Source organism: Camelus ferus, chromosome 10 (genome assembly GCF_009834535.1).
Source record: "Camelus ferus isolate YT-003-E chromosome 10, BCGSAC_Cfer_1.0, whole genome shotgun sequence".
In the NCBI taxonomy this organism is placed as follows: domain Eukaryota; kingdom Metazoa; phylum Chordata; class Mammalia; order Artiodactyla; family Camelidae; genus Camelus; species Camelus ferus.
Window position 1 is genome coordinate 66,381,918 of NC_045705.1, and position 27,109 is coordinate 66,409,026.

At 58.4% G+C, this 27,109-nt stretch overlaps 4 protein-coding genes across 5 annotated transcripts; 3 read left to right on the top strand and 1 right to left on the bottom strand.

Moving 5' to 3' along the window:
* Window positions 1-326: 326 nt before the first annotated feature.
* Window positions 327-7,691, top strand: RAB1B (RAB1B, member RAS oncogene family). Of its 2 annotated transcripts, none has more exons than XM_006179509.3 (6): window positions 327-476; window positions 2,159-2,231; window positions 2,522-2,617; window positions 2,731-2,826; window positions 5,993-6,124; window positions 6,218-7,691. In XM_006179509.3, exons 1-6 carry the CDS (start codon window positions 463-465, stop codon window positions 6,410-6,412), a joined length of 606 nt encoding a protein of 201 aa, XP_006179571.1. In that variant the 5' UTR covers window positions 327-462; the 3' UTR covers window positions 6,413-7,691. The 2 variants fall into 2 exon arrangements, with proteins under 2 accessions (XP_006179571.1, XP_014410405.1); XM_014554919.2 differs by lacking the exon at window positions 327-476 and adding an exon at window positions 828-1,261 and having other exon boundaries at window positions 6,218-7,667.
* Window positions 7,692-8,574: 883 nt separating this feature from the next.
* CNIH2 (cornichon family AMPA receptor auxiliary protein 2) lies at window positions 8,575-14,601 on the top strand. The gene is made up of 6 exons (XM_032489894.1): window positions 8,575-8,791; window positions 12,573-12,641; window positions 13,066-13,113; window positions 13,352-13,464; window positions 13,566-13,709; window positions 13,905-14,601. The coding sequence occupies exons 1-6, from the start codon at window positions 8,711-8,713 to the stop codon at window positions 13,930-13,932; spliced, it is 483 nt and encodes a 160-aa protein (XP_032345785.1). The 5' UTR covers window positions 8,575-8,710; the 3' UTR covers window positions 13,933-14,601.
* A 317-nt stretch (window positions 14,602-14,918) lies between these two features.
* Window positions 14,919-19,357, bottom strand: YIF1A (Yip1 interacting factor homolog A, membrane trafficking protein). Its single transcript, XM_006179508.3, has 8 exons — window positions 19,122-19,357; window positions 18,209-18,420; window positions 17,941-18,045; window positions 17,723-17,801; window positions 16,116-16,173; window positions 15,794-15,949; window positions 15,215-15,308; window positions 14,919-15,121 (listed from the first exon to the last, which is right to left on the bottom strand). Exons 1-8 carry the CDS (start codon window positions 19,150-19,152, stop codon window positions 14,975-14,977), a joined length of 882 nt encoding a protein of 293 aa, XP_006179570.1. The 5' UTR covers window positions 19,153-19,357; the 3' UTR covers window positions 14,919-14,974.
* A 2,191-nt stretch (window positions 19,358-21,548) lies between these two features.
* TMEM151A (transmembrane protein 151A) lies at window positions 21,549-26,536 on the top strand. Its single transcript, XM_032489895.1, has 2 exons — window positions 21,549-21,796; window positions 24,065-26,536. Exons 1-2 carry the CDS (start codon window positions 21,722-21,724, stop codon window positions 25,394-25,396), a joined length of 1,407 nt encoding a protein of 468 aa, XP_032345786.1. The 5' UTR covers window positions 21,549-21,721; the 3' UTR covers window positions 25,397-26,536.
* Window positions 26,537-27,109: the final 573 nt, after the last annotated feature.

The following is a 27,109-nucleotide window of genomic DNA, read 5'->3' on the forward strand; positions in this document are numbered from 1 at the left end:
CCAGCACACCAAGGACCCTGGATAAATAAACTTTTACTAATGCTCACAACTCCGGGAACAGGGAGGGTTAGGATGAATGCCTCTGTCAGACAGACGTGAAGCGTGTCAACCCCAGCACTAAACTGAGCTTCCAAGGCCGGGACGCCGTCAGGCTCCGGAGCGCGGTCCTCAAGTCCAGGTATTTCTAGGGAGCGAACTACAAGCTCCAGAAGGCAATGCGCGGCGATGATGAGGCTTGGGCCCCGCAGCTCAGGCACTCGGGTGTACGCCTGCGCAGCGGTGGGTGAACTGGACAATGCAAGGAGACTACAAGTTCCGAGAAGCAACGCGACGAAGCCCCAGTCGGGGCTGTTTGCGCCTGCGCGTGGCGGGCGTGGCCTCTGGGGCGGAGCGGCCACCATCTTGGAACGGGAGGCGGAGCAGAGCCGACTGGGAGCAACCGAGCGGGCCGCCGCCGCCGCCATGAACCCCGAATAGTGAGTGAGCCCCGCCCGCGCCGTCCGGCGCAGCCTCGATCCCGAGTACGGGGCTGTACGCTTACCGGGGTTGTCTGGCTCGGGTCAGGACTGCGCGGCGCCCCCACATCCGGGTCCCTCTTCCGCTGACCTCCCCCCCTCACATCCGGGTCCTGCCCCTCCCCCGAGGGCCCCAGGACCCCGGCTAGACACCCCGAGTTCTCGCAGCCGGGTCTGGAGACTGCGACCCTGAGGGGCACAACTTGGAGTCCGAGGCACCGGCACTACCAGGCCTTATCGGTCAGGTGACCCCGCAGCTCCGGTATTTCCAGGCCTCAGTTTCCCCACCTGCTGCCTGAGAGTGGCGGTCTTAGTGTTGACGACGGTCCCGGCATTTTGGAGCCTGTCACCGGTTTCTGGTCTCGGTCTAGACTCGGGCCCTTTAGGTCGGGCCTTAAATTCTGTTTTCCTCTTCTCCCGGAATCCGGTTCCTCGGCGCTAGCCCAGGGGCTGGTCAGACGCGGGAGGCCCCAGGGGCTGCTCTGGATAGCTCTCCCGCAGGCCCTCCTCTCCCAGGCTGCTGCTTTGCCCCTTGCCTGAGTCAAATTGCCCTGCCGCTCCCGGCGGCCAGTCCCTTCCCGCCCTCCCCTCACCTTTGCGCAGGCCCTCAGCGCCACGGTCACACCTCTTCCCTTCGCCGTCACGCTGCCGATGAAGTTTAGATGAATGTGGCCATTGCTTCTTACCTTCCAGTGGGATTGTTTGTTTCTCAAACTCTCCTCACTTCTTGGTCACTCCCCCTACGGGTAGGTGGCCCAGATCTCTGCCCCGACTTCTCCTTGCCAGTTTTCCCTAAGTGTCAGTTATCTTCTTCCTCTTCTGCAACTTCCGTTTTCTTCTCCAGATCCAGACCTCAGGTTTCCTTGGGGAAGGGTGAAGCTCTGAACTGGATTGTAAGGGGGAACAGAGAAGGAAACCAACAGGCTCTCACAGAGACTTTAAAGTCTGAACCTGGTGTCCAGTATTAAAGTTAACAACTTACACAGATTAGGGCAAGTTGCTTCCCTTCTTTGGCCTCTGGTTTCATCCTTAGTTGGAAATAACAGTTCATTGGACTGTTGGGAACCTTAAGTGAAGTGATGCATTTGAAGTACTTAGTACAGGGCCAGGCACAAGGAGGAAATCGATACATGTTAACTGCTGTTATCATTGCCACTCCCTTCATCAGCTCTTCTTAGAGGCTTCATACCAGGCTCTTCACATAGATACTGAAGTTCTAGGCTGGGCCCTGGCTTCCACTTCAGAGGTCTCTCCTGCCAAGCCAGGTATGGCACAGGGCAGTGTAGGAGGGTTTCTCTCTAGCCCCTACTGGACCCGAACCATGGAGTCTATCAGGAGGCAGGGTAAGATGCCCAGCTCTGTCACCTAACCAATTCTGTACCTTTGCAAGTCATGTTCCTCTCTGTGCCTCAGTTTCTTTGTCTGTAAAGTGGGAATTCAGACTCACCCCTTTGGGCCAGCTGTGTTATGGAGAGTGATCAGCCCTCCCCATCCTAGGACTTGTGGGAGGATCTTACAAGTGTCTTAATACTCTAATCTGAGGCACGGCTCATGGTGTGGGAGAATGCTGTAGTTGTGACTCCAGGATGATGGCAGGTTGGGCTCCCTGCCTGCCTTCATACCTTCCCATCCTTTCTCTCCAGTGACTACCTGTTTAAGCTGCTTTTGATTGGTGACTCGGGCGTGGGCAAGTCATGCCTGCTCCTGCGGTTTGCTGTGAGTAAGAAGCTTCCCATACCATCCATCTGGGGTCCTGGCTGGTGGCTGGAGGGAGAGGGGGCAACCCAGAGCACAGTGGTTGCAAGACCTGGGAGGCCAAGGATGAAGTTGCCGGACCTGCCAGCAACATATCTAACTGAACAAGGGCACAGGGCTGGCAAGTTGGGGTGCTGAGAACTGGGGCTCAGCAGTTAGGAGCTCATCTGAGGCAAGGAACTGAAGGGAGTTTTCCATATGGGCCTCAGACCTGTTCACTCAGGCCATTTCACTGGCCCCTGATCTTCCAGGATGACACGTACACAGAAAGCTACATCAGTACCATCGGCGTGGACTTCAAGATCCGGACCATTGAGCTGGATGGCAAAACCATCAAACTTCAGATCGTGAGTGTTGCTCCTCCCGAAGTCCCTGGTGCAGAGGCATCTGCTTTGGGAGGGAAGGGGCTCTGGGCGTGGAGCCCAGGGCTGACCTGCTTCTCTCTCCTGCTGTCTTGTAGTGGGACACAGCTGGTCAGGAACGGTTCCGAACCATAACTTCCAGCTACTACCGGGGGGCTCACGGCATCATCGTGGTGTATGACGTCACTGACCAGGTACTCCTGGGCTCACCATCCCCAGCTTTGCCTCCTCAGCCTCATGGTATTTGGCTTTTGCTCCTTTTTTAACGTTCCCGTCCTCTTTTCCTGATACTGTCTGGAAAGGAGACTGTTCTCAGACTCATATCATAAGGAGAGAAATAGCTATAGAAATGGAAGCTCTGCAGGCCCTGATGTGGGGCCTTAGCAGAACCAGGCCTCACACCTCCTTGTCAGATTTGCCACCTTATTCTAGACCTTCCAGGCACCTGTGTTTTGTGGGAGTTTAGTCAGCTGATTGATTGTTGGGCTGAGCCCATGGCCTCCTGTGTAAAGACACTGTGGAGAAACAGTTGGAGGGCCTTACCTAAGAAAGTGAGGGAGTCCAGTGCTCTGGGCCCAGTGTGAGCAGAGTTCTGGGAGTCCTGTGTCTGCTCTGGAGGCATTAGTCTTCTGTCATTGGCAGCAGTGGTAATGTCAACAGCCAGAAACAGTCCTGCCATGCCGTGTAGTTCACGTGTTCTGCCACAGCCTTTTGATGCTCATAACACTCTAAAGAGGTCTACTTTATATTCCCACTTTACAGATGAAGAATTGGGTCAGAGGGGTGAGCTTACTGAGGCCCTGCAGTTAAGTGACAGAGACAGAAAGCCAAGGTCTACTGATTCTGTCTGCTTTGTTCTTTTTAAACCTTGTTGCTTAATGGGGCCCAGGCCCTGGGGACGTGGCGATGCTTGTGTCATTCTCAGGCCAGGAGGAGTCCCTTCTCTGAGGGGCAGCTGGGCTCTTCGGTTCACCAGTGACTGGTGATGCCTCCTGGACAACAAGCTGTGGGTGAACTGTGCTCCACTCAGACAGAGGTCATCAAGGACCTCTAACTGCCAGATCCTGTGACCTCATCCCAGTTGTTGCCATGAGTGATCTCTCGTGGCTTTTAACTCCGTTCTCTTCACTCTCCTTGAAAAAGTTACTGTCTCTAGCTATCCCACCTCCACCTGCTGCATTAGATTCTCTTTTCAGTGGCTTTGTACTGGTTTGTCGTGTACTGCCCCCTGACCCCTACAGCCCCACATTTTGTTCTTTCTTATTGCCCCCAGCCTCCTCCTGACTCCCTGGCCACTTTGTGGTTTAGCTTCTGTTTTGTGTTTTGTGATTTCTGTGTCTAAACAGCTATCATCATGGGTCTCCTCTGTGTACTACATTCTTTTGGCACTTTATGTCTGTGTTAATTCTCATCTTCACAATATTACCCAGTGAACTAAGTGGAGGGGTCACCATTTTCCAGATGAGGAAACGTGCTTGGAGATGTGTTTAGTTACTTGCCTGTGATTTCACAGCCAGGAAAGGCAAAGCCAGTGTTTGCACCCAGAGTTCTTTACTTCCCAGTGTACCCATTCCTGCCCCTATATAGCCTCTAGGCCATCTGCAGGCTCCAGACCATCTGCAGACCCAGCATGGCCGGTGTTGGTCTCACCATCTCTTCCTGAACTAGCTCCTACATCCTCATCTTTGTTAACAGCATCCCTGTCAGCCTGCCTAGAAAACTTCCCTCCCCCATCCTATCAGTCCCGGGGCCCCTCTGTTCTCCCTACATCAGCTCTCAGATCCATCCCCTTGTAATAATAGCAGTGATGAGAATAATAGCAGCTTTTGCTAATTAAGTACTTGTTATGAGACAGGCCTGCATTCATTATCTCATGCTCACAACAGCCCCCTGGGGAGGTACTGTTTTATAGAAGTGAGGAAACTGAGGTCCAGAGAGGTCAGGTGACAGATCTAAGGTCATACAGTAAATGGCAGAAGCAGGGCTTCACCCAGGGTGGTCTGACTCTAAATCCTGTGCCCTTCCCTACCTTGTTTTCTGGCTCAGGGCACATCTTCTCTTCCCTGGATTATTCCACCCACCTCCCAATTGGTCTCCATCTTGCTGGTCTGATCTGGCCTCTGCACTCCTGCCAGGACTATCTTTCCAGAACACAGGTGTGCTCCTGCTGCTCCCTTCCTAAGAAAACCTCCACTGGCTCCTGGTTGTCTAAGATTTAGCCAGGCTGAGCCGCTCCATGCTGGGGCCTGCCTCCTCTCCCTCTCCTTCCTTACTCAGGGCCTGCATCCCAGCAACATTGAGCTTCTCCTCCTCCCCAGAGACACCACACCCCTTCCTTTCTGTGACCTGGTGTATGTCAGTTCCTCCTCTTGCACCTTTCCCCGTCCCTCCACTTGCACCCACACAAGGGTGGTTCATCCCCGTAGGTATAGGTCCTCTGTATCCTCCCAGGCAGAGATGGTCTCGGAGCTCCAGCAGCTCCTGCCATCTATCCCTGAGCCCTTATCACCCTGTCTGGCCATTGTGTGTATCCTAGTTTGGTCCTCCACTGTCCACTTGAGTGCTTTAGGGCAGGGCCCAGGCATGATTCCATTATTTGTCCCCAGTGCCCAGCACAGGGCCAGCCTGGGACATGGCAGGAGGTATATGTTTGAACCCAGTGTGATATCACCAGACCTTGGGTTCCTAAGAAGGGAAAGTGTCTCTAGCTTGAATGTGTTCCTAAAAGTTCTGTCCTTTGTCTCTGTGCTGAGGGATGGGGGGTGGGGAGTGGCAGGCTGCCGAGAGAGCCAGGCTGAGTGAGGAGGCTGTTGGTGCCAGAAGTAGGACGAATGTTAGCCCCTGTTCCCAAAATACCAGTCTCACACAGGCCAGGTTCTCCTCTGTGAGGACCCTCCACCGATCATGGGGCTCCAAGAGTTCAAACCTTAAAGGGACTTCAGGGCCACTGTGGGAACTTTGCCATTCTTGCTAAACTGTTACCCTCTGTTTCTGTCTTCTCTCTAGCTTGTCTCTCTTCTGATGCCATTTGCTCCCCTTGTGTGGTTAGGCCTTTTCTGTGTCTTAGGGAGAGATGAGCAGCTGCAGGAAGCAGAGCTGGCTGGCCCTTGGCATAGGCTGTTTAGTGTTGGGGCTGTTGGCAGACAGCCGGGGCTCCACGGGACCTGGCTTTTGGGGTCTCAGACAGGAAGGCAGGGAGGCACGCTAAGCCTGGAGGAGCTTCCTCTGGCTTCCTGAAGCCCGGGCTCCTGCCTCTCTCAGGAGTCCAGGACATTTCCCTTCCCATCAAAGCCCCTGTTCTCCAGGCCTAGGGTAAGGTGGGAGTTGGGAGCAAAATAACTTTTGACCTGGTTGCTCTAGGAATCCTATGCCAACGTAAAGCAGTGGCTACAGGAGATCGACCGCTATGCCAGCGAGAATGTCAATAAGCTCCTGGTGGGCAACAAGAGCGACCTCACCACCAAGAAGGTGGTGGATAACACCACGGCCAAGGTGAGCAGGCCCCAGTCAGGCTGCCCTGGGTGCCCTGGGGCCTGCTGCCCCTCACCCCCTCTCCCCTCCTCTTCTCTCCTCTCCCCTTGTTAGGAGTTTGCAGATTCCCTGGGCATCCCCTTCCTGGAGACGAGTGCCAAGAATGCTACCAATGTCGAGCAGGCGTTCATGACCATGGCTGCTGAAATCAAAAAGCGGATGGGGCCTGGGGCAGCCTCGGGGGGTGAGCGGCCCAACCTCAAGATTGACAGCACCCCCGTGAAGCAGGCTGGTGGCGGCTGTTGCTAGGAGGGGCTTGTGGGGTGGGACAGGAGGGGGCACCTTCTCCAGATGATGCCCCTGGAGGGGGGCAAGAGGTGCCTCCCTATGCTGGGGCATTTGAATCTGTGGCTTTGGGGTGTCCCGGGCTTCCCATCTCCCTCTGGCCCATCTGCCTGCCACCCTGAGCTCTGGTTCTGTCAGGACCCCCAAAGGAGGACACCCAGGACCTGTGGCTGGGGTAGGGGTGTGGGCTTGCTCTGCTGCTGCCTCTAGGTGACTTTAAACAATACCCCACCACACACCTTTCTTTGGGATGAGGGCTCCTCTGTCTCCCTCCCCTGTCCCCCATGTATGCTGCAGTGGATTTCTCTCCTTACCCTCTCCCTTCTCTTCCCTGCACCCCCCTTCCCCAAGAGCCATGGGCCTCCCTGGCCTCTACTGCCCCTGGCTGCAGTCCGCGCATGGGGCCAGGAATGGGACCAGGGCATCCAGGGCCTGGGATCCGGGGCCCTGGGCTGGACCTCAGGACGGGCGTGGGGCCACAGGGGCCCAGCAGCCCACTTCCTCTCCTCCCTGCCTCCTTCCCACCCTTCCCACACTCACCCCTCTAGCCGTCCAACTGCGGTGGGGTCTGAGCACATCTAGGGCAGGTGGGTGGGCAGCCGTGCTGGGCCTGTGTCTTAAGCCCAGAGGAAGCCTGCTCCTGCCACCCCCTGCCCTGCCAGAGCCAGGCCCATGTGCTGCCTGCCCACCGTGCCCCTTTGTCCCCAAGGCAGGCGCAAGGCAGGCGGAGGCGGAAGGCCCACCGTGCCAGAGGCTGGGCATCAGCCTTAACCCTCACTCTGCCGGCACCTCTTCCCTGTCCCTGAGGCAGCACATCTGACTTATTCTCCCTCTTCCGTCCCTTGGAGCCTGTGAGGGCAGATCCTCATTGCCTGTCGCTACTTCTCTGGGAATGCGGGTGCATCCCAGGGTTGGGGGGGCCTCTCCACTTACCCCCTCCCACCTGGGATCCTAGCCCCCTGCCCTCTGACACAGCTTCTTCCTGCAGAAAAACAAACCTCTGGTCTCTACCTGAGAAGCCATGTACCTGTGCTGTCTCTTGCCTGTCCCACCCGTGCCCTGCCCTCCAGCTTGTATTTAAGTCCCTGGGCTGCCCCTTGGGGTGCCCCCCCAACCCCAGGATCCCCTCTGGTGTTGTGTCAGGCATTTTGCAAGGAAAAGCCACTTGGGGAGAGATGGAAAGGACAAAAAAATAAATAAATTTCCACTGGCCCTCGGGTGAGCCGAGGGTTTTTGCAAGGAAGTTGTGGTGGTTGAGTGTGGTCTGTGGTGGGAGCCGCCTTGAGAGGAGTGGAGGGCTGGAGCCTTGGATTGGGTGGGCTACACAGGGGTCCTGGCTTGGGCTGTGTCCTAAGGTTGCTGTTGGAAATCCTTGACCCATTTCCTGAAGCCAGGAGAGGTGCCTGCTTGTGCTTCTGTGGTTTGTCCCCAAGGGCCCAGCACGGTTCCGGCAGGGAGGAGGGCAGGCCGCCATCAGCTAGTACCTGGTGAGCCCGGCAAACACCCACACCGGCACAGACCCAGGACGTGGAGTTGGGCCGCAGCTAGAGGCGCCGCGGGGCTGCCAATGTGTCCATGGTGCCTGGCCCGCATCCCTGTCAGCCCCCTGGCTTAGCCACCTCTCCCGGTCTCATTCAGGGTTCAAGCCAGGTGTCTGTACCCCCTTGGGTGGTGACAAGTGCTTTACCCGTGGGACCTCGGTCCAACCTCCATAGCCAGTGTATAAGGGCAGGGGTGTGTGCCCGTCTTAGTAGACCGAGTGTGACTGTGATGGGTGCGTTGTGTTATGCGGTGGGAGGGTGAGGGGCCGGGGGTGGGGGGGGGTAATGCTAGGAATATGCGTCCATGCTTACGTGTCCCTGAGGTTGGGGCGGGGGTGGCACCCGGACCGGCAGGCGGAGGGGCGCACAGAGACCCAGCCCCGCCCGAGGCCGCTCGCACGGCGGCCCCGCCCCCGGCTCCGCCCCGCGGGCTTCGCGGGCTGGAGAGAGCGAGCCGCGGGCGAGGGATCGCAGGATGAGCGATCGGGGCCCGGGCAGCCGGCAGCGGTCGCGCCCCCCGAGCCCACCGGCCCGCGCCCCGCGCGCCCCACGGCCCCGCGGCCCCGATCCCGGCCGCGCCGCCCGCGTCTCCCGAGCCCGCGCCCGAGCCCTGCGGGCCATGCACGGCCGGCCCTAAGCGCGGGCCGGGGTGGGGGGGGGCGTCCCCTTGCGCCTGGGCCCCGCGCTGGCGCCCCCCGGGCCGCCGCCCGGCGCGGGGGCCATGGCTTTCACCTTCGCCGCGTTCTGCTACATGCTCACCCTGGTGCTGTGCGCCTCCCTCATCTTCTTTGTCATCTGGCACGTAAGGCCGGGCTGGGGCTGGGGGCGGGGTGGGGGCAGGGGTTGCACAGAGCGGGAGGGGGCCGGACGGATGGTCTCAGGGCCGGGAGAAACTTAAGAGCCTCCTCTCTGCTATCCCCCATCGGTCGCCTTCTGTTCGCCCCATCAACAGCCCCCATCATCGGCTTCCTTCCCGGGGGCCCCCCTTCCTCCACCGCCCCCGCCTGTCTGTGGGTATGTCAGTCGGTCCCTGACCCCCTTCCCCTGCCCCATGAAGCCTTGGGGTGTGGGGAGGAATTCTGGGATCCTTGCTCTTTCCCTCTTGCTACTCCCCCCAAATCCAATCGCCCCCGTTTGTCTGTCGGGCAGTTTGTCTGCTCGCCCCCCCCCCCCCCCCCGTGGGTTTTTCCAGCCGGAGTGATGGAGCCGGTTGCTTTGGCAACTGCATCTGTTTACAGGACCTACGGATCGTAGAGCCCATTAACACCCACCCCCAAGCCCCCGCTCCGACCCATCAGCGACTGGCTGTAAGCAGCCTACCACCAGTTCACCTTGGGTTTCCCTGCCCCCTCCTGTCAGGGCTTCCCCCCACTAGGTTTCCTCCCCACCAGCTTCCCTCCTCTTCCTGCCCCCACTTTCCCCTTTGTCTTCTGTTTCCTCACTCTGGCCTTGCCTCACACCTGGTTCTTCAAAATATCCATTTATCCCTTATCCTGATTGCCTGCCCTTAGAGAAGGTCCCTCTTTCCCATTCTCTGGGGCCCTCTCCTCAGTGGTCCCCCTGCCTGCCTCTCTTCTGTTCACTACAAAACTATCAATCAGCCTCCAGCTCATTGTTTGGGGCCTTTGGCTCCCCTTTACTGACATTTCTTCTATGTTGGGGTTTCAGCCACCACCCCGATCCCCTCCACGTGGCCTGTTCATCTTGGTCCTGGTCCACTCAGCTCAGCATCCTCTGCTTGTACATCCAGCACACACCTTCCTGATCATCCTGCTCTCTTCATACCCTCTTACTTCTTTCTTTCTCTCCATTGCCTTACCTGCTTCTTTCTTGGTCTCCCCACTTTCTCACTCTTCCTGGGACCAACTGCCTGCCTGCCCTGTGGTCCTCCCTGGCTCTTGACCAATCTCTCCCTTTGTCATCCCCTGATGTCCTTCCACTGCCTGTTTCTTTTATATCAGGATTCCCTGGACTCTGACTGCACACCTCCTGTGTGAGGAGTGAGCCCCACAGGTACCTTCAAGCACATACACCCCATCTCCAGCTCTCTCTCTCCCTGGCTTTGCCTCTCTCTCTCTCTCTTGCTCTCTCTCAGTTGCCTTTTCTTTTCTCTCCTCCCTTCTGTTTCTCTTTCCCACTTTTCATCTCCCCTGGGTCCATCTGGATCTCCCTGAGCCTCCTAGCTTATCCCATGTCCTTGGACAATCCTGTGGGGTGGTGGCATGAGGGCTGGAGTCCTGAGAGCTGGAAGGAATTTAGGGTCACGGGCTGGGAACACAAAGCTAACTAGCTCCTGGGAGAAAGCCTCCTGGAATTCAAGAAGTCCCTTTCTGGGCCCCTTCCTACTCAGAGGCCTCCAACAGTCTCTAGTGGGGGTTTCCTTGTCCTCAGAGGATCCTCAGAGCAGTTCTCCATCCAACACACCTGTATCAGTGCTCCCGAGAACCAGGCTCTGGATGGGTTTGGGGGAATCAAGGATGGATAAGACTCAGGCTTTGCCCTTGTGGGGCTCCCAGCCTGGGAGAAAGTGCCCAAGCTTTCTCAAAAAAAATTTATTGAGCACCTACTGTATGTCAGGCACTGTGTTCACTCAGCTGTTTAGCTGGACAATTGTAGTAAGTCTATTGTCCTGAGTTTGTTTCCTTACTGGTAAAGTAGACTTGTATATACATCAGAGTGCCTTGAGCAAGGCTTGCCAAGGGGTGTGCAGGTGAGGAGAGGCGGTGTGGTCCTCAATGCAAATTGGTAAGAACTAGAACCTTCACAGGCAAGACCCTAGATCCCACCACAGACCCTGAGCTGGGGCCCTGGTCGCTAGGCAACCCTGGTGGTGAGTGACGTGTGTCAGCTGTCACCGTGGGGGATTGTTTGTTCCATGGGGCTGAGTCAGCGCCAGGCAGCCTGGGGGGTGGGAGGCACGACACCCGCCGCCTGCTGGTGATGCCAGCTCTGGGGCAGACAGACGGCACCCTTCCGCTCCCTGCTGGACCCTGTTGCTGTGCCTGGCAGGCAGGCAGCTGCCCAGAGTCAATGGGGAGTGTAGGGGGGTGCTGCTGCAGATGGCCCCAGCTCCCTCCAGGAAGCCCACATTCTCTCCCTTTGAGCCTGGGATGCTTGGGGGTGGTGGGCCCGCTGCCTCATCCTAGCACTGGTGCTGAGGGGAGGGGACCCCAGAAGTCTCATCTGCCAACCTTCCTCCCTTGTCAGCTCCCCCTAGGTCCATCCCATCCTCTCCTGTCCTACCTTAGAGTTCTCTGTCCCACTGAGGACACTGCCGTCCACCAAATGCCCCAACACTCAAAGTCACCTCTGCCTCCATCCACATCACTGCCTTTCAAGCTCTCTCGAGTCTGGCTTCTAAATAGCTCTGGAATCCATCCACACCTCTCCATCCCCAATGCCACTCTCCTCACTCAGATCACCACGCCTCCTCCCCCCGCCCCCACCACAACAGTCCAACAGTCCCCTGACTGATTGTAGGCCCCCGCCTAAAGGCACAGCTTGTTTATCAGTTTAGCCCATGGCTTATTCTCTAGAGCCTTCAGGCAGGGGCCTGCACTGATCTGGCCTGAGTATAGTAAAGTGGTTAAATTTTTTAACTCTGGAGTCTAACTGGGTTTGAATCCTGGCTTGCCACTAACTAGATATTTGGCCTTGGACAAGTCACTTAATCTGTTTCCTCATCTGCGAAACGAAAACAGTAACACCAATACCTACGTCATCAGGTTGTTGCGAGCATTAAGTGAGTTAATAAAGCCTGCTGGCATAGAGGAAGCATCTTGTATGTCTTGGCTGGGACTGTTAGTTTCTACGCCCTGCTCGGTCAACCCTAATTCATCAAACTGCCCGCTCCACTCGGCCACTTTATATCCCTCAATGGCTCCCTTTTACTTTTGTGTTAAAAGTCTGAACATCTGTTCTAGCCTCACAAGGCACCCCCGTCTGGCTCCACTGACCTCTCCAGCCTGTCTTTCACCATTCTCTTCTCTCTTCTCACATGCCTCACACTTTCACTCTTGCCCTGTGGAACCAGCAGCTTCCTGAATGTTCCTTGTTCTTTCAACCTTCTGCCTTTGTACCTGCTGTTCCTGCTGCTCAGACTGCCCTTCCCCCATTTGTTCACCAAACACCAGAGTCCAGCCTGAACTTCCCATCGAGCCCCAGGCTGGATCAGGCACCCATCCCAGGTTCTTCTTGTACTCCACAGCGCTGATCACCCCAGAGTGTAGTTCACCGTTCTCATCCCAAGCCTGGGGTTCCTCTCAGGCAGGGGCTGTGTCCCAGGCTTCTGGAGCCCCAGTGCTCAGTACCGGGCCCAGCAGAGAAGACACCATCTCTTGGGATGTTTTGGATGGAGGTGTAGTGGGCATGTCCTTAACTGGACATCAGCACACTAGGGTTACATTCCAGACTGTTGTGTGACCTTGGGCCAGGCCCCTCCCCTCCCTGGGCCTCAGTTTCTCCACCTTCGCAGCAAGCTCCATCTGATCTGATCCCCATATGTGAAACCCTATGTCACAGAGGAATGGGGAGGGGTCATAAGCTGCTGCCCCAACCCTGACAAGCACACACCCCTTCCCCAGATTATAGCCTTTGACGAGCTGCGGACCGACTTCAAGAACCCCATCGACCAGGGGAACCCAGCGCGGGCAGTAAGTGATACATGTGCTGTGCTGAGGTGTGTCCGTCTGTCTGTCTTTCCATCTGTCGTGGGCGAAGGGTGGTGGGGGACAGGAAGACGGGTGGGGGGACAGCGGCTGTGCCCCTTCCTCTGTGTGTCCCCGCCCCCAGCAAACACCTGGTGCGGCCTCAGGACTTGGGTTCCTACTGGCGGGGCGGCCGTTGCCAGGCTCTGGGCCGTTGCCGTGGAGACGCGGGTGAAGATCCCTCCATGGTGACTGTCGCCATGGGGACGGCGCGGCTGCTTCCCTACCGCGCCGACAAGCTGCAGAATCTGCTCTGGCGCCCCCTGGCGGCCACGTGCAGGGCGGTGGGGGGGCGCAGGAGAGTTGGGGGGGGCCCCCCAATGTCGGCTCCTCTGCCTCTTCCATTGCGGTCTTTTCCTCCCCCCTACAGCGCGAGCGTTTAAAAAACATCGAACGCATCTGCTGCCTCCTGAGGAAGGTCAGTGTCAGGGCTTGGGGCAGGAGGCTCCTAGTCCAGGTCGGCCTCACTCTCAGGCACCCAGAGCCGGGCGTTCCTCCTCTGGGGCCCGTTTGATTCGTTTCTCCATGTGGGAGGGAGTGGGAGGCTAGAGGCCCTTTACTTCACAGAAGTCATGGGGGTGGGCACCTCCCATGTGCCCTTAAAGCTTGGGTCTGTCCAAGCCCCTGGCCGCTGACTTCTCATCCTCACTCTCCAGCTGGTGGTCCCAGAATACTCCATCCACGGCCTCTTCTGTCTGATGTTTCTGTGTGCAGCAGAGTGGGTGACCCTGGGCCTCAACATCCCCCTCCTCTTCTACCACCTCTGGAGGTGAGAGTAGCAGCTGGCAACAGAGGGTGAGATGGGGGGCTGGAGGCAGGACAGGGGTGTGAGCCTTGAGGGTGGGCATTCAGGCCCCTCCCTCACCCCAGGTACTTCCACCGCCCTGCGGATGGCTCTGAGGTCATGTATGACGCGGTCTCCATCATGAATGCCGACATCCTCAACTACTGCCAGAAGGAGTCCTGGTGCAAACTCGCCTTCTACCTGCTCTCCTTCTTCTATTACCTGTACAGGTGAGACCCTGCCCATGGCAGTCAGAAATCCGGGAAGGGATGCTCCAGGCACCATCCCTCCAATCCCAGGAGTGGCTGGGCTCCAAGTTCCTGCCCTTTGCCCTTGAAGACTGAGGGCAACCTAGGGCATGACAGGGTGGGTGGCGAATAGTTGGGTCTACTCATTACTTGGCTCACTGCCTCATCTTCCCACAGTATGGTTTATACGTTGGTGAGTTTCTAAGGGGGAAGCCGGCCAGGGAGCAAGCCCAGAATGGACCGGACGCCTGTGCACCCCCAGCCCTTCCCCTGGGCCGCAGAGGCCTCAGCCCTGGGGAGGGAGGGGGCACTGGTGCCCCCAGCCTCCTCTTCACCCCCCAAACTGCTGCTGCGGGGACTTCCCGCCTTCAGAGCCCCCCCCCTTGGACTAGAGCTGGGCAGAGCTCTCAATAGGGGCAGGAGCTCCTCTGCCAGCCTGTGGGCATGGCAGTCAGTCCTGGAAGGGGCGGGTCCTCCAGCCTTGTCCACTTCAGGGGGAACTTAGGCCCTGCCAAGGGGTAGGGCTTGACCCTGTAAGTTCTGGGCCGCTCCCCTCCACCCCCACCCTGAGGCTCCCCCTGCAGGTGGGGGGGTACCCACACCGGGAATGAGCAGGCTCAGCAGGGGGGCAGCCCCACCCCTAGTCTGCCCTCTCCCCTCCCCCAGGATCTCTCCATACCCCTCCCTATCCCCACTTGCCCCAACCCCAGCCTACCCTGTCTCTCTTGGACCTGTTTTCTATGTTGCCTGGAGAAGTCCGGCACCCCTTCCCCGGCCATTTGTGACAAAATATGAATAAACTCCTGCAAACATGTGGGCCCCGGTTCTACTCCTGAAAGGCTTAAAGAGGAGATGGGGGCAAAGGAACAGTATAGGGAGCAGCCCTGGGCTAAATCCTCTGCACAGCTAGGCTCATCCCACTAGTCCACAGACCCCCTCAGATGAATCAAAGGCCTTCGGGGTCTCCTTAGCAGCTGCCCCTTTCCATCCTCACTTTCCTGGCACAGGTAAACAGCTATTTCTGCTGAAATACTTCCATCTGCCTTCCAAGGCAGTATCAAGTTCAGCCAGAAAGCCCTCCCTGGGTCCCGCTGCTCCGAGAAAGCCCAAGTCTGGTCCCCTGAGCAATGCAAAAGTCCAGAGGTGGTAGCAATTCCCCTCTCAAGCCCCAGAAACAAGGGTCAAATGAAATCAAGGAAATCAAATCTTCAATGTATGGAAAAATCAGTGCCGGTGGGGACCCGGGGTCACCGGATCAGGTGGAAGGTCAACCAGTATATGATGAGGGGCTGGAAGGCTGCAGCTCCCAGAGTCAGGTAGAGCTGGAGACGTTGCCGGGGAGCCGGGCCACCCATGCTGTCAGGGCCCAGGGCTGCTGTTCGGAAAGAGCGAACCTGGAAGACAGGAGAGAGCTGAAGCTGGCTCAGGACAGGGGGACTTGTCCCCAGCTCCAACCCCAGGGGAAGAGGGGCCAACCCCAGACTCACGATGAAGTACATGAGCGCAGACGAAGTCCAGGCCAGTGCCACATAGTAGCCATCACTGCCAAAGAGCAGGCCAGTCAGAACACTGAGGATCATCCTGCAGGGGGTGGGGTGGGGGAGGGAGGAAGAGAAAGTTGGAGACCTCTCAAGGGTCCAGGCCTGAGACTGACACCACCTGTCAGGCCCTAGGGCCTAGCCTAGACCCCACCTACCATCACCAGGGCCCTTTACTCCCAATCTGCCCCTACAGGGACATAGACTCAAAATGAATCTGGAAGGGCAGGACTCAGCCCAAGGACCTGGATCTGAGACCTCCTTCACTACCCCAGCTCAAGGCCCCTCTCCCCTGTGCTCCCAGGGTGACTCTCAATACATTCCTGACCTCTTGCACAGCACTACACAGTTCCTGGGGAGTGTGCTGAAAACAGACGGGCCCTCTACTGGAGAAGAGCTGGAGGCCCAGAGGGGATCAGAGGGTGTCCACAGTCACAATTCGAGGGTACAGCTATGCAGGCCGGCAACCCAGGGTGGCAGGCACCCCCCCACCCAGATCAGCCTCCCGCTTGGCCCACAGGTGCTCACCCCACATATTTGTAGCCGCTGTAGGCCAGCAGGTGGAAGGTGCTCAGGTCACTGCGCACGGTGGCCAGGTAGATGCCCAGGAGCAGGGCTAGTACCTCCAACACGACCCATACCAGCGCTGTGCTTGCACACAGGCCCAGCACCTCTGGGGAGAACCTGTGACCACGTTGGGGTGGGGTGAGGTGAGTTTAAAACCAGCCATCCTGTGGCAGGTGAGAGGCTGGGGGCATGGGGTGGACTTGGGAGCTGGCACAGATCCCCTAGGGAGGTGAGGAGTCAGGAGTGAGGAAGTGGTGGGAATGGGGAAGGGGCTGGCACTGACCTTTTCTGAATGCCCAGTGCCATCCCAGCCAACAGCACGTAGGTGATGAAGGCCATTGCTGCCAAGAGCCAGAGATGCCATCAGCCTAGTTTCCTCAACCAGAGCCTCCAACCCCAGGTATTCAGAGCCACTGACACCTCCAATTTCCCCCCTATACTTCCTTCCCTGTGGATCCCAACATGCCCAACCTCCACACTCAGCCCTGCCTGGGATGCCTCTCCCAGCTCAGCCCTCTCCTCCTGTGTAAATGCCACCTGGTCCTTCTCTCAGGACCACCAAACCACCTCCTTCCCTGTCCCTGTACTAGGAAACTCACCAGTTTCCTTTTGTGTCTCAGAAATTATATCACAGGCCAAGGTCATTGCTCATCCAAGACCAACAGGTAGGGGCCAAAGTGATCTCAGGCAAGACTACAGGACTGAAATGCAGGCTCAGCAGACAACCCGTGCTGTCCCCGAGTCCAGGCCATGGGGATGACCTCACCTCAGCCAGGAATTTTAAGTCTGGCCATGGGCACTGGCTACAGTTCTGGCCACACTGCCAATGCAGAGCTCCACATTTATGTCTGCTATTTTCACAAAACCTGAGATGGGAACTGGGCTTTCATAGCAATTTCAACTCATCAGTCCTGTCCTCTGCTCCCTGAAAGCACCAGAACTGACGTGCCCACAAGAGGGCAGTCAGGAAACCAGCTCTACCACTATAAAGTGTGTGTGTGTGTGTGTGTGTGTCCTCAAAGATACACAAATCTGAGCTTTGGCTTCAACATGTTAAAGCTGGGGGTGGCAGTTCCTGCCTTATGTGGTGACTATGACAGGGACACAGAATGGAAGGAAGAAGAACTTGTGTTCCTCCCAGGGCACGTGGGCTGGCTGGCTGCCCTCACTACCACCGGCTGCCCTCCTGGAAGCCCTTCTGAGGGCTGGTCTGGGCACACTCACTCCTAATCCAGCGTGTCCCCCATGGGCCACGCCTTGTGCAGGCCCCAGGACTCAGAGGAGTCAGATGCAGCGTCTGCCAGCCACCACACAGGGTGGGCAGCCTGACCCAGGCCATGTGAACAGGCAGTTGTGGGAACACAGAAGGGAGTAACCACTTCCTCAGAGGAGGGGACATTGGAGCAGTCCTTGGGGGACAAGTCATAACAATGGTAATAGCTAATATTTACTGCAGGCTTCCTGGGTGCCAGGTGCTGTGCTGAGCACACATCACCTTACTGAGTTTCCACAACAATCCTTTGTGGTAGGACTTGTTGTTATTCTGGTTTTTCAAAAGCATGAAAGTAGCCACCTGAGGTCCCATAGCTTGAAGGTGAAAGGCCAGGTCTAAACCCAGGGCTCCAGGCTGGGGAAGGACAAGGTCTAAGTCTAAATGGCAGGAAGGTCTCAAAAGGGAGGACCCTGAGGGCACTGAAGGCACAGCCAGGAAGCTGCTTACTGATCACCCTACTCTGTCTACCTGGTCTGCCTGGTGTCTAGTGACACTACCAAAGCCACACACAAAAACACAAAGAGCAGATGCTGAATAAATACGTGAGACTCTCTCTTCTCGCTGGTGCCTCAAGGCACATGTCCCTCCACACCCCCCAACCCACGTCAAAGACTCACTGGGAATATAGAGGTCAGGGGCATTGAGGTCTTGCCGCGGGGGCAGAGGCACATCACGACTGTACTGCACTTCCCAGTTCTGGTGGTAGCAGCAGCAGCCAGGTTAGGAGGAAAAGACCAGAAGAGAGGAAAGAAGGGGGTTGAGATCTGGCGGTCAGACTGTGGGGCAGGATGAGGGAGGCAAGGGGGCCCACCAGCTCACCTGGTAGGTGGCTCACCTGGTGTGTGTAGGGGAAGACCAGCAGCCCTAGCTTCTTGGCCACATAGGCTGTGTCCACAGCGAAAAAATACTTCAGTTTGTTCACAGACACAAAACGGTGTAGCTGTGAGGGGAGAGAAGAGGCTGTGGGCAAGCTGCACCCCAAACCTCAAGGTGTTCCTCTGTGTGCTCTTTCCCTGAGGGGTGCTGTGATTATTAGGTGGATCCCGTGATGCCCCAGCCCTGGCCAGAAATCCTGCCACCCTTGCCCCAGGGGTGGGCCACACCTCCTTGTGCACCATGTCCTTCCCATGGGATGCGATGGAGCTGCCATAGGCCATAGCCACGTTGGCCACTGGGTCCCCAAGCAAGTGGTTGACATTGAAGGCCACTTCGGCTCCTGGGGCTGGGTATCCCCCTGGCTGGCTGGAGTAACCACCGCTTGTGTCATCGAAGAGGGGAGGGGGATCCGGAGCTGCCCGGACCCTGTGCTTGGAGCCTATAGGTTTGTAGGTACCAGAGTAGGTGACAGAAATATCAAGCATGAGTCCAAGCCACCATCCCTTCCCCAAGCTGGGCAGCCCTGTATGGGTCCTGGGAACACCAAGCAATCAGAGAGGGAAACTAGCTTGGATGGGGGGCTGGGTAGCTAACCCAGAAGAACTTTAATGAGGGATCTTTTGGAGTGGTGATAAATGTGGGCAAAGAAAGAGCTGAGGCAGCTGCTCCTGGAAGTGATCGCTCGCCTGAGGGTTCCTGGGGGCCTCCTCAAGGGAAATGATCTCTGAACTGAGCCTTGGAGACTTGAGTAGAAGTTTGCTAGGTGAAGAGAGAAGGGAGGGCATCCCCACATGAACGATGTGGGAAAGGCGACGGCTGGGTACTCGGAGGCCCTGGGCAGCGGTCAAGAATCCCACCAGGGTCATGACAGGGAAGGAAGTTTGGGAGGCAGGCCCCATCCATGCCCGAGTCGGGCACGGGGATCCCAGCACTACTGTCACCACCCGATCTGATCTCATTTGGGCCGAGAGGGCGAAGTCCGGGGCGTGTTGCCGAGTCTCACCCGGCAGGAACCCGAAAGACATCTGCCGCCTTGGGCAGTGCTCACGGTCGCCCCTCTCCCTTAGGGTGAGCGGGCCGCGCCGCCGACCCTCCTTCAGCGGGTCGGTCCGCGCCCCGCCCGCCCCGCGCCTCACGCACCGTGGGCTCCGTAGCCCGAGTGATAAGCCATGGCCCCGACGCTCGCTGTCTCCGAGGGCCCGCTGCGCCGCCTTGTGGGTACGAATACTAGTGAGGCAGCTGCTCCGTTCCCTAAGCACCGACCGAGGTTACCGAACAGCCCGACACGTCCCCGAATTGTCGGAGCACAGCAGCCATGTCCGTAGCGTCATCCTCTGCCGCCTGCCATTGGCTCCTCGGAGGCACAGGCTTCCCTACTCCCCTCTCCCAATTGGCTACTGGCGCACCCTCGCCGAAGCGGATTCGGTAATAGTCAACTTCCGGGCAGCGGAATAAGCGGAGCAATTTGAGGCACTCTCGGATTGGATAATGGTTGTTAGTTCGCGGCCGGAGTAGCAATAGATGGGTTAAGGTAGGAGGGTGTTGAGAATTATTTCCGCGCCTGCGCAGTGGGGGCACTTGACGCTCGCCGTGCCACGACTACAGCAGGCAGAGACCTGGCGGAGACAGGCGGCGGCTGGAATCCGGGAACGAAGCTTCACTCGCAGGACTTACTCCAGGAGGGAATGGGGGTGGTGGGGCCCCATTGTGACCAAGCCCTGTCCCTCTGGGCTCTTGTCCCTCTCTCTCAATGCTAGCTTTCCTTCTCCGCCCTCCATATTTCTCCCAGTCCTGGCTCTGAGCTCGGGTATCCCGGGCGGGTGTTGGTAGGCGGCCGGGCCGAGCAGTCACAGCGCGGCTAAGCGAGTTCCTGGATGCTGACTCCTCCTCCCGCCTCCCACCCCTCTATTCCGCGCGGGTGCTGTCCGTTGTCTTGGTGCTGAAATGCCCTACCGCCACTACTGCCATTCTGCAGACCCTGGGACCTGCTGCTGATCTCGATGAGAGCGCGCGCTCGCGAACACATGCACACGCACACACACGCCACATACTGAAAACCTGAGGTTCAGATCTGAAGTCCCAGAAACAGAGTGGTAATAGTTGGGATAGGATCCTGCACCAGTCTCGGCCCTTTAACTCTCTTGTAGTCCAGCTGATTTGTGGGTAGAGGTGTGCTGATTCTTCTCCTGAAGCTGCTGTTGAAACTCCTGAGTCATTGCCAGCCCTGCAGTCATCTCAAAGTGAGACCCCCAAGCCTCATTCATAATCTCAGGGGCTCCTTTCTCTCATTCCCACCTTCCCCAAAGACAGTCTTTGGGGGCCTCCCTTCTCACAGACCTCCAGACACTTTCTACAGAGGAGATCCTCTGCAACCTGCCTCTAGTTAGCTACCCAGTGTCCAATTACACCAGGTGACCTTCCTGTTCTTCAAACTCAATCCATGTGGTCCAATCACAGTGCCTTTGCCCAGAAGTTCCCTCCACCTGAAGTGCCCTTCCCCTCCATATCCACTTATTTAAAACCTAGATAAATCCTTTAAGAGTCAGTTCAACTTGTGTCTCTCAGGGCGATAAAGGGAACAGAGTCCTGACCCGGCTTGGGGAGGAGGCTGGAGGCCAGATTCTAGGCTTCCTCTCTGTACAGTGGTTTGTCATTCTCCACTTCTACCTTTATCTTCACAATGCCAAACACAGTACTTGCATATAGAAGGCACACAATAAACATCTGTGACCAGTAAGTAAAAAATAAATGGATGAAACTCTGGGTCAGTCCTTTCCTCTATCATTTCTGTTACCCCATCTTTAAATGGGTAGGGATATTGAACCAAATGGTCTATGTGTTGCTCTTTGGGGAAAAAAAATCACGAAACAAAACAAAACCCACCTAGCTTTGCAGCTGCCTATGTCCTACCCACTGATTGTCTACCTTGGGGGCTAGGCCCTGACCCAGGGGCAGATGTGATGATCTGAGGCTCCTAAGGACCAGGGAGCAGCACTGGGTCCACCGGTACCTGGGAGGGAGTCCTCTCGTGCAGGACAAATCCTGCATGATGAATGTGCATTGAACCCAACACTTTTCCATCCCCATTTCTCAGGTGGGAAAACTGAGGTTTGGGGTGCAGCGTGCCAACTCAAGGCCACAAAGCCTAGGGCTCGGGTGTCCTGGCCTCCTGTTTGCCTGCTGTATGTGGAGTCCAGCGCCTCTGTCAAGCCGATGAGACTCACCACACCTTTCAGGGCTGTAAATGCCACCTCTACCACAAGGGAGGCTTCAGGGGTGGGGTCTAGGTGGGCTTAGGCCTGGACTTACTCCTCAAAGATGAGACCCCGCGGATCCCTACCCATCTATGAGTTCCCTCTCCTCATTTTACTGCAGGGATAACTCAGGCCCCAGAGAGCAAGGACTCGTCCAAGGTCGCAAGCTAGAGTGCGGCAGGAGGGGAACCCAGGCGTCCGTCCGCCCAGCCAGGGTTTCTGGGGGCGGGTGCCGCGCCCGTGGTGCCAGGCGCTGCCAGCGGAGCCGCGGGTGCCTCGGGGGCGGGGTCAGCAGAGGGCGGGGCGCCGGGCACCGCTGCCGCCAACGCCGTCGCCGCCGCCGCCGCGCTCGGGCTCGAGCTCCGCGCACTCCCTCCGCGGCCGCTGAGCCGAGCGGACGCCCTTCGGGGCCGCGCCGCAGCCCTCCGCGTTCCCCTCTATCATGCCCCGGGCCCGGGCGGCGGCCGCCCAAGCAGCCAGGACACCATGCCGGAGGGTGGCGGTGGCGACGGCGGGGAGGTGCCCGCGCTCATCCCGGACGGCGAGCCTCTGAGGGAAGAGGTACCGGCGCTGTGCGGTGGGGGCCGGAGCCGGGACTGGAGGCGGGGAGGGGGCAAGGGAAGGGCGAATCCGGGGCGAGGGCTGAGAAGGGAAGTCCAGAGCCCTTGTGGCCAATGACGTCATTGGGGTAGCTTGCGTCCTGCGAGGGGTCCCGGGGCCTAGGGCCCCGCGTGGGGGTAGGGGTGGGGTGGTTGGGAAGGGATGTGGGGGGTGACTCCCAATCCCGACGCCCCCTCATCCATCCTTGCCCTCCTATGACGTCAGCACCTGGCCCCTGCGCGTCCCCCTTCTGCAGCGCTGCCCCTCACCCCCAGAGCCCCAGGGTCAAGCCACCAACCTGGCCCAGCAGCTCACGAGGTGCCCGGGCGGCGCCTGCAATGCAGCAGCGGTAGCAGTGACTTGGGGGGCGGGGAATGGGAAAAAGAAAGGGAGGTGGCCTCTGGTACCCCCTCTCCCTCTCCCTGCGGTGAGGCCCCAGGCCCCATCGTGCTGCTGGTTGGGACCCTCAGATGGCCCCTCCTCAGTGCCAGCTGGGAAGAAGATCTGCAGGGGTGTGGGGCCCAGTTTGGGGTGCTGGGAGTGATAGGTGGTAAGTGGATCTATGTGTGTGTTTGGGTGAGCTTAGCCTGCTTGTGGGTGTGTGAATGTCAGTACGTGCTCCGCACACCTGGAGTGGGACATATGAGCCCTATAGTCAGGTGAGGGTCTGATGGGTCCCTTGACTTGGGTGAAGTGGTAATGTGTGAGTGCATGTTAGTGCATCCTGTTGTGGGTGGGTCTCTCCCTGTAGAGTCTGTAGGGTGTGGGTGTCAGGTTGCAGTCGGGGTGGGGGTGGGGGATGTGCATTGAGGTAGATAAGGGGCTGGTATATCCCTGGGCTTCAGGGAATATGTAACATGTATGTGCACCTGTGTGTCCTGTGGTGGGTGGGTGTGTGAGCCTGTGCACGCACCTGTGCACCATGTTACAGTGGGGGAGGATGTTGTGCCCTGGGCACAGGTGAGGGGCTGGTGTGTGTTGGATAAACGGGCATCTGCGTGTTCCTGGTGGGTGGGTCTTTGATGAACATGTGAGGTGGGGGTGGGGGTCATGGATGAGGGTATGTGCACCTGACTGACCCTGCAGGTCAGGGTGGTGGCATGCACCTGTGATGGGTGGCTGCCCTGGGCTGGGGTGGGGTAGTTCCTCTCCTCTTGGGTCTCTCAAGGCCTAGTGCGACTGTGGGAGGAAAAAATGGCCCCTTAACCCCACCTCTGTTGTTTCCTCCAGACCACCTCTTCCTTCTCCCCCTTTTCACCCTTTCACTCCTCCCTCCCTCTTCCCCCTTCTCTCTCCAAAGGCACCTGGGGGTGAGGTGAGGGCCAGGCTGGCAGCCTGCCAGGGAGGGTGTGCCCAACCCCCAGGGCCAGGGAGTGGTCCTTGCTGCCCAGCAGCTGTGTCCCGCCCCCTCCCTTGGCACAGATGGGGAGTGGAGGCTGGCGCTCCATCTGCTCCCCTAGACTCACACCTCTCTCTCTTCCTCTTTCTTACTTACTTAAAAGCCTCTCCCAAGTCTCCTGCAGTCCCTAGTGAAACCAAGGGACCAGAGGGAGTTGCAGGGTAATGGTAATAATATTTATTCCCATGACCAGACCCTGTGCTAAGATCTTCACACATATGATCTCATTGAATCTTCACAACAACCCGTTTAAGGATGAGGAAATTGAGGTCCAGGGAGGATGAGGGAACTGCCCAAGTCATACAGTAAGTGGTGGAGCCAGCACCAAATCCTGGGCAGTCAGGCTCCAAAGCCCATGCTCTTGATCCCTAGGACCCCTACCACCCTGGCTTCCCAAACCACCAGGTCCAGGAATCAGTGCCCAGAGAGGGCAGAGGTAAGGCCACAATCACACGGCAAATCAGGAGCAGAGTCAGGACCAGAACTCAGTTTTCTCAGTGGACAGTTGTTGGGGTAAGGGGGGTGTCCTTCCCTCTTTTGGCAGAGATGGTTCTACTTTGTCCTACGTGCCCTTGACTGAGAGATGACAGGGCACAGTGGAGGACAGGCTCAGGGCAGATAAGCCTGGGTTTGGGTCCTGCAGCTCTATTGTGAGTTAGCTAGAATGGTGGGTCCTGGAGCAAGTTGCTTAGTCCCTCAGAGGCTCAGTGTCCTTTTCTGCAAAGCAGGGATTGTAGCACCACCTCCTTCACGGGGCTTCAGCGGAGGGTCAGGCGCAAGTGATGGCCCCGTCCTGACCCAAGCCTCCCATCTCTCTGCCCACTCTGCAGCAGCGGCCCCTGAAACAGTCCCTGGGAAGCTCCCTGTGCCGCGAGTCGCACTGGAAGTGCCTGCTCCTCACGCTGCTCATCCATGCCTGCGGTGCCGTGGTGGCCTGGTGTCGCCTGGCCACAGTGCCACGGCTGGTCCTGGGGCCCGAGGCGGCCCTGGCCCGAGGGGCCGGGGGCCCACCGCCCACCTACCCAGCCAGCCCCTGCTCCGATGGCTACCTGTACATCCCACTGGCCTTTGTCTCCCTCCTCTACCTCCTCTACCTGGCCGAATGCTGGCATTGTCACGTCCGGTCATGCCAGGCGCCGCGCACTGATGCCAACACCGTGCTTGCCCTGATCCGCCGGCTGCAGCAGGCACCACCCTGTGTGTGGTGGAAGGCCACCAGCTACCACTACGTGCGGCGCACCCGCCAGATTACCCGCTACCGCAACGGCGACGCCTACACCACCACGCAGGTCTACCATGAGAGGGCCGACAGCCGCACTGCTCGTGGCGAGTTTGACTACTCAGCCCATGGGGTCCGCGATGTCTCCAAGGAGCTGGTGGGCCTGGCTGACCACGCGGCCACGCGGCTGCGCTTCACCAAGTGCTTCAGCTTCGGCAGCGCCGAGGCCGAGGCTTCGTACCTCACCCAGAGGGCCCGCTTCTTCAGCGCCAACGAGGGCCTGGACGACTACCTGGAGGCCCGGGAGGGCATGCATCTGAAAGACGTGGACTTCCGCGAGTCCCTCATGGTCTTCGCCGACCCGCGCAGCCCGCCCTGGTACGCGCGCGCCTGGGTCTTCTGGCTGGTGTCGGCGGCCACGCTGTCCTGGCCGCTGCGCGTCGTGGCGGCCTACGGCACGGCCCACGTGCACTACCAGGTGGAGAAGCTTTTCGGCGCCAGCTCGCCCCCGCCCGGGGCCATGCCCAGTGGGCCCCCGCTCTCACGTGTGGCCACGGTGGACTTCACCGAGCTCGAGTGGCACATCTGCTCCAACCGGCAGCTGGTACCCAGCTACTCAGAGGCTGTGGTCATGGGCGCTGGCTCGGGCACCTACCTCCGTGGCTGCCAGCGCTGCCGGCGCTCTGTCAGCAGCAACTCGCTGCCTCCAGCCCGGCCCAGCGGGCCCCGCCTGCCTTTCAGCCGCAGCCGCCTCTCGCTGGGAGCTGGGGGCAGGGCCACACCGGGGGTCTTCCGGAGCCTGAGCGGGGGGCCACTGGGGCGCCGTGGGGAGGACACGGAGCCCCTGGAAAGCCCACCGTGCTATGAGGACGCCCTTTACTTCCCGGTGCTCATTGTCCATGGTGACAGCGGCTGCCAGGGGGATGGGCAGGGTGCACTCTGAGACCCACGTGGCCCCCTGAGTGGCCCTCTCCCCACCGCCCCACCACCGGCTTTGATGCCTGAGTACTTGTTGTCCAAAACAGGAGGGAAAACAGACCAGCACACAATGGGTGGGGGTGGGGGTAGAGCCCTTAAACAGACTAACATGCAGTGATTGTGGTCATTTTGGGGGCAAATGGACACCACCGAAGTTGAGTCTATGAACCGTCCCAGCATGGCTCCCTCTCCACCACCACCGCCATGTTCCACCCCCTGTGATGGCAGACGATCTAGCTTGGGGGCCTCTCAGGCAGGGCAGGGAAGGAAGTTTCCAGAAAGCTTGGGAAGGGGGAGGAGTCCTGGGGACAGCTGTTTTCTGCAGCAGAGGGCTGCCTGTGGACTCTTCCCTGAATGGCTGAGGCCACATTGGGAGCCCTCGGGCAACCCAGAAGCACAAATTGGTGGTTTGGGGCTGTGCCGAGCTTGGCTGGCATCCACGAACCTGAAGAACTATGGCAACACCGCGGCCTCAGCCCCACTACCCTCCCAAAGTCCCCATCCTCCTTCCCTGACAGGCCCCTCCTGGCCTGCCCTCTGGCCTCTGCTCAGGGCCAGTCCCTGATCAGACCCTGTGGTGCAGCTGCTCTACTGGGAGCCTGGTTCTTGTAGCACAGCCTTGCCCCCTCCGCCGCCCACCGTTTCCCCTGGTACACCCTCTGCCACATCCAGTTACCCCTGTAACCCAGGGTTCCTTCTCATGGCCCCACCTCAATTCCATATGCTCTGGTCTCTGCTTCTGCCCTCTGAAGTCCACGTCTGCCTCTTGTCAGCCACGCACACACCCTCCGGGCTATGTCCTCTCATTGTCCCACCCCGCCCCGACCTCTCTGCTCTTCGCCTTCCTGATGACCCACGGGGCTCAGGGCTACAGGGCATCTGAGGGGCCTCAGTCTGAGCCACAGCCTCTTGGACGATGCCTTTGTTCTTCCATGGAGGTCCCAGCTTCCCCCATAGGTGGGGCCTGGCCCAGGGGACACCATCCCTCCCCCAGGGAGGAGAGAATAGTCTCTTCCCTTCCAACTGGGGCTTCAACCCCTCTCAGGGGCCGGTGGGGGAGGGAGGAGGGAGAAGATGCAGATAAAATAAAAGGTATGAAATGGAAGGTCTTCTCATGTGCATTCCTGGGTGGTAGGTTCAAGGCCACCACAAGAATCGCAATGGGCCATGCTGGGTCTGGGAGGGGATGCAGGTGGGGCTGCACCCAGGAGAGGGTGAGCTGAGGGGGAACCTCCCTGCCCGGCCTGGGATCTCTGAGACTCAGGTTTGAGTTGTTCTGAGCAACTGTTTCCAACAGACTGGTATCCAACTGACTTGTATCTGGGTCACTTCTAAGGCACTGTCCCAGTGGTGCCTCTTCCAGCCCAGTAGGGGTTTCTATTCTTCTGCTGGGTGTGCCAAGGGCTAAGGGAGTGTGGTTGGTCCCCAGAGTGGGAAGAAAGAGGTGTGGTCTGTGGCACAAATTCAGTTCCCCTGATGGCTATTGGTGTTATCGATCGGGAGTGGGGGGGGATGGACACTGAGCAGTTTAGAGGACTCAAAGCTGGAAACAGCCAGCCCCAGATCAAGCCATGGGGTCTGAAGACAGAAGAGGGCAAAGGAAGGGCCTCACTCACTGATGGGGCTAGAGAGATCCTTGGACGTGACATAGTCACATGTACAGCTGTGTGGGGTGTTC

What these genes read in the sequence shown, in the direction of transcription:
- RAB1B (XM_014554919.2), top strand. Translation starts at nt 1,182, where the DNA reads ATGTGGCCATTGCTTCTTACCTTCCAGTGGGATTGTTTGTTTCTCAAA. An exon ending in CTTGGTCACTCCCCCTACGG is followed by an intron (nt 1,262 to 2,158) that starts GTAGGTGGCCCA and finishes CTTTCTCTCCAG; the next exon opens with TGACTACCTGTTTAAGCTGC. An exon ending in TGTATGACGTCACTGACCAG is followed by an intron (nt 2,827 to 5,992) that starts GTACTCCTGGGC and finishes TGGTTGCTCTAG; the next exon opens with GAATCCTATGCCAACGTAAA.
- CNIH2 (XM_032489894.1), top strand. Translation starts at nt 8,711, where the DNA reads ATGGCTTTCACCTTCGCCGCGTTCTGCTACATGCTCACCCTGGTGCTG. An exon ending in AGGGGAACCCAGCGCGGGCA is followed by an intron (nt 12,642 to 13,065) that starts GTAAGTGATACA and finishes TCCCCCCTACAG; the next exon opens with CGCGAGCGTTTAAAAAACAT. An exon ending in TCTGCTGCCTCCTGAGGAAG is followed by an intron (nt 13,114 to 13,351) that starts GTCAGTGTCAGG and finishes CTCACTCTCCAG; the next exon opens with CTGGTGGTCCCAGAATACTC.
- YIF1A (XM_006179508.3), bottom strand. Translation starts at nt 19,152, where the DNA reads ATGGCTTATCACTCGGGCTACGGAGCCCACG. An exon ending in CTCGGGCTACGGAGCCCACG is followed by an intron (nt 18,421 to 19,121) that starts GTGCGTGAGGCG and finishes ACAAACCTATAG; the next exon opens with GCTCCAAGCACAGGGTCCGG. An exon ending in TCTTCCCCTACACACACCAG is followed by an intron (nt 17,802 to 17,940) that starts GTGAGCCACCTA and finishes TGCTACCACCAG; the next exon opens with AACTGGGAAGTGCAGTACAG.
- TMEM151A (XM_032489895.1), top strand. Translation starts at nt 21,722, where the DNA reads ATGCCGGAGGGTGGCGGTGGCGACGGCGGGGAGGTGCCCGCGCTCATC. An exon ending in GCGAGCCTCTGAGGGAAGAG is followed by an intron (nt 21,797 to 24,064) that starts GTACCGGCGCTG and finishes CCCACTCTGCAG; the next exon opens with CAGCGGCCCCTGAAACAGTC.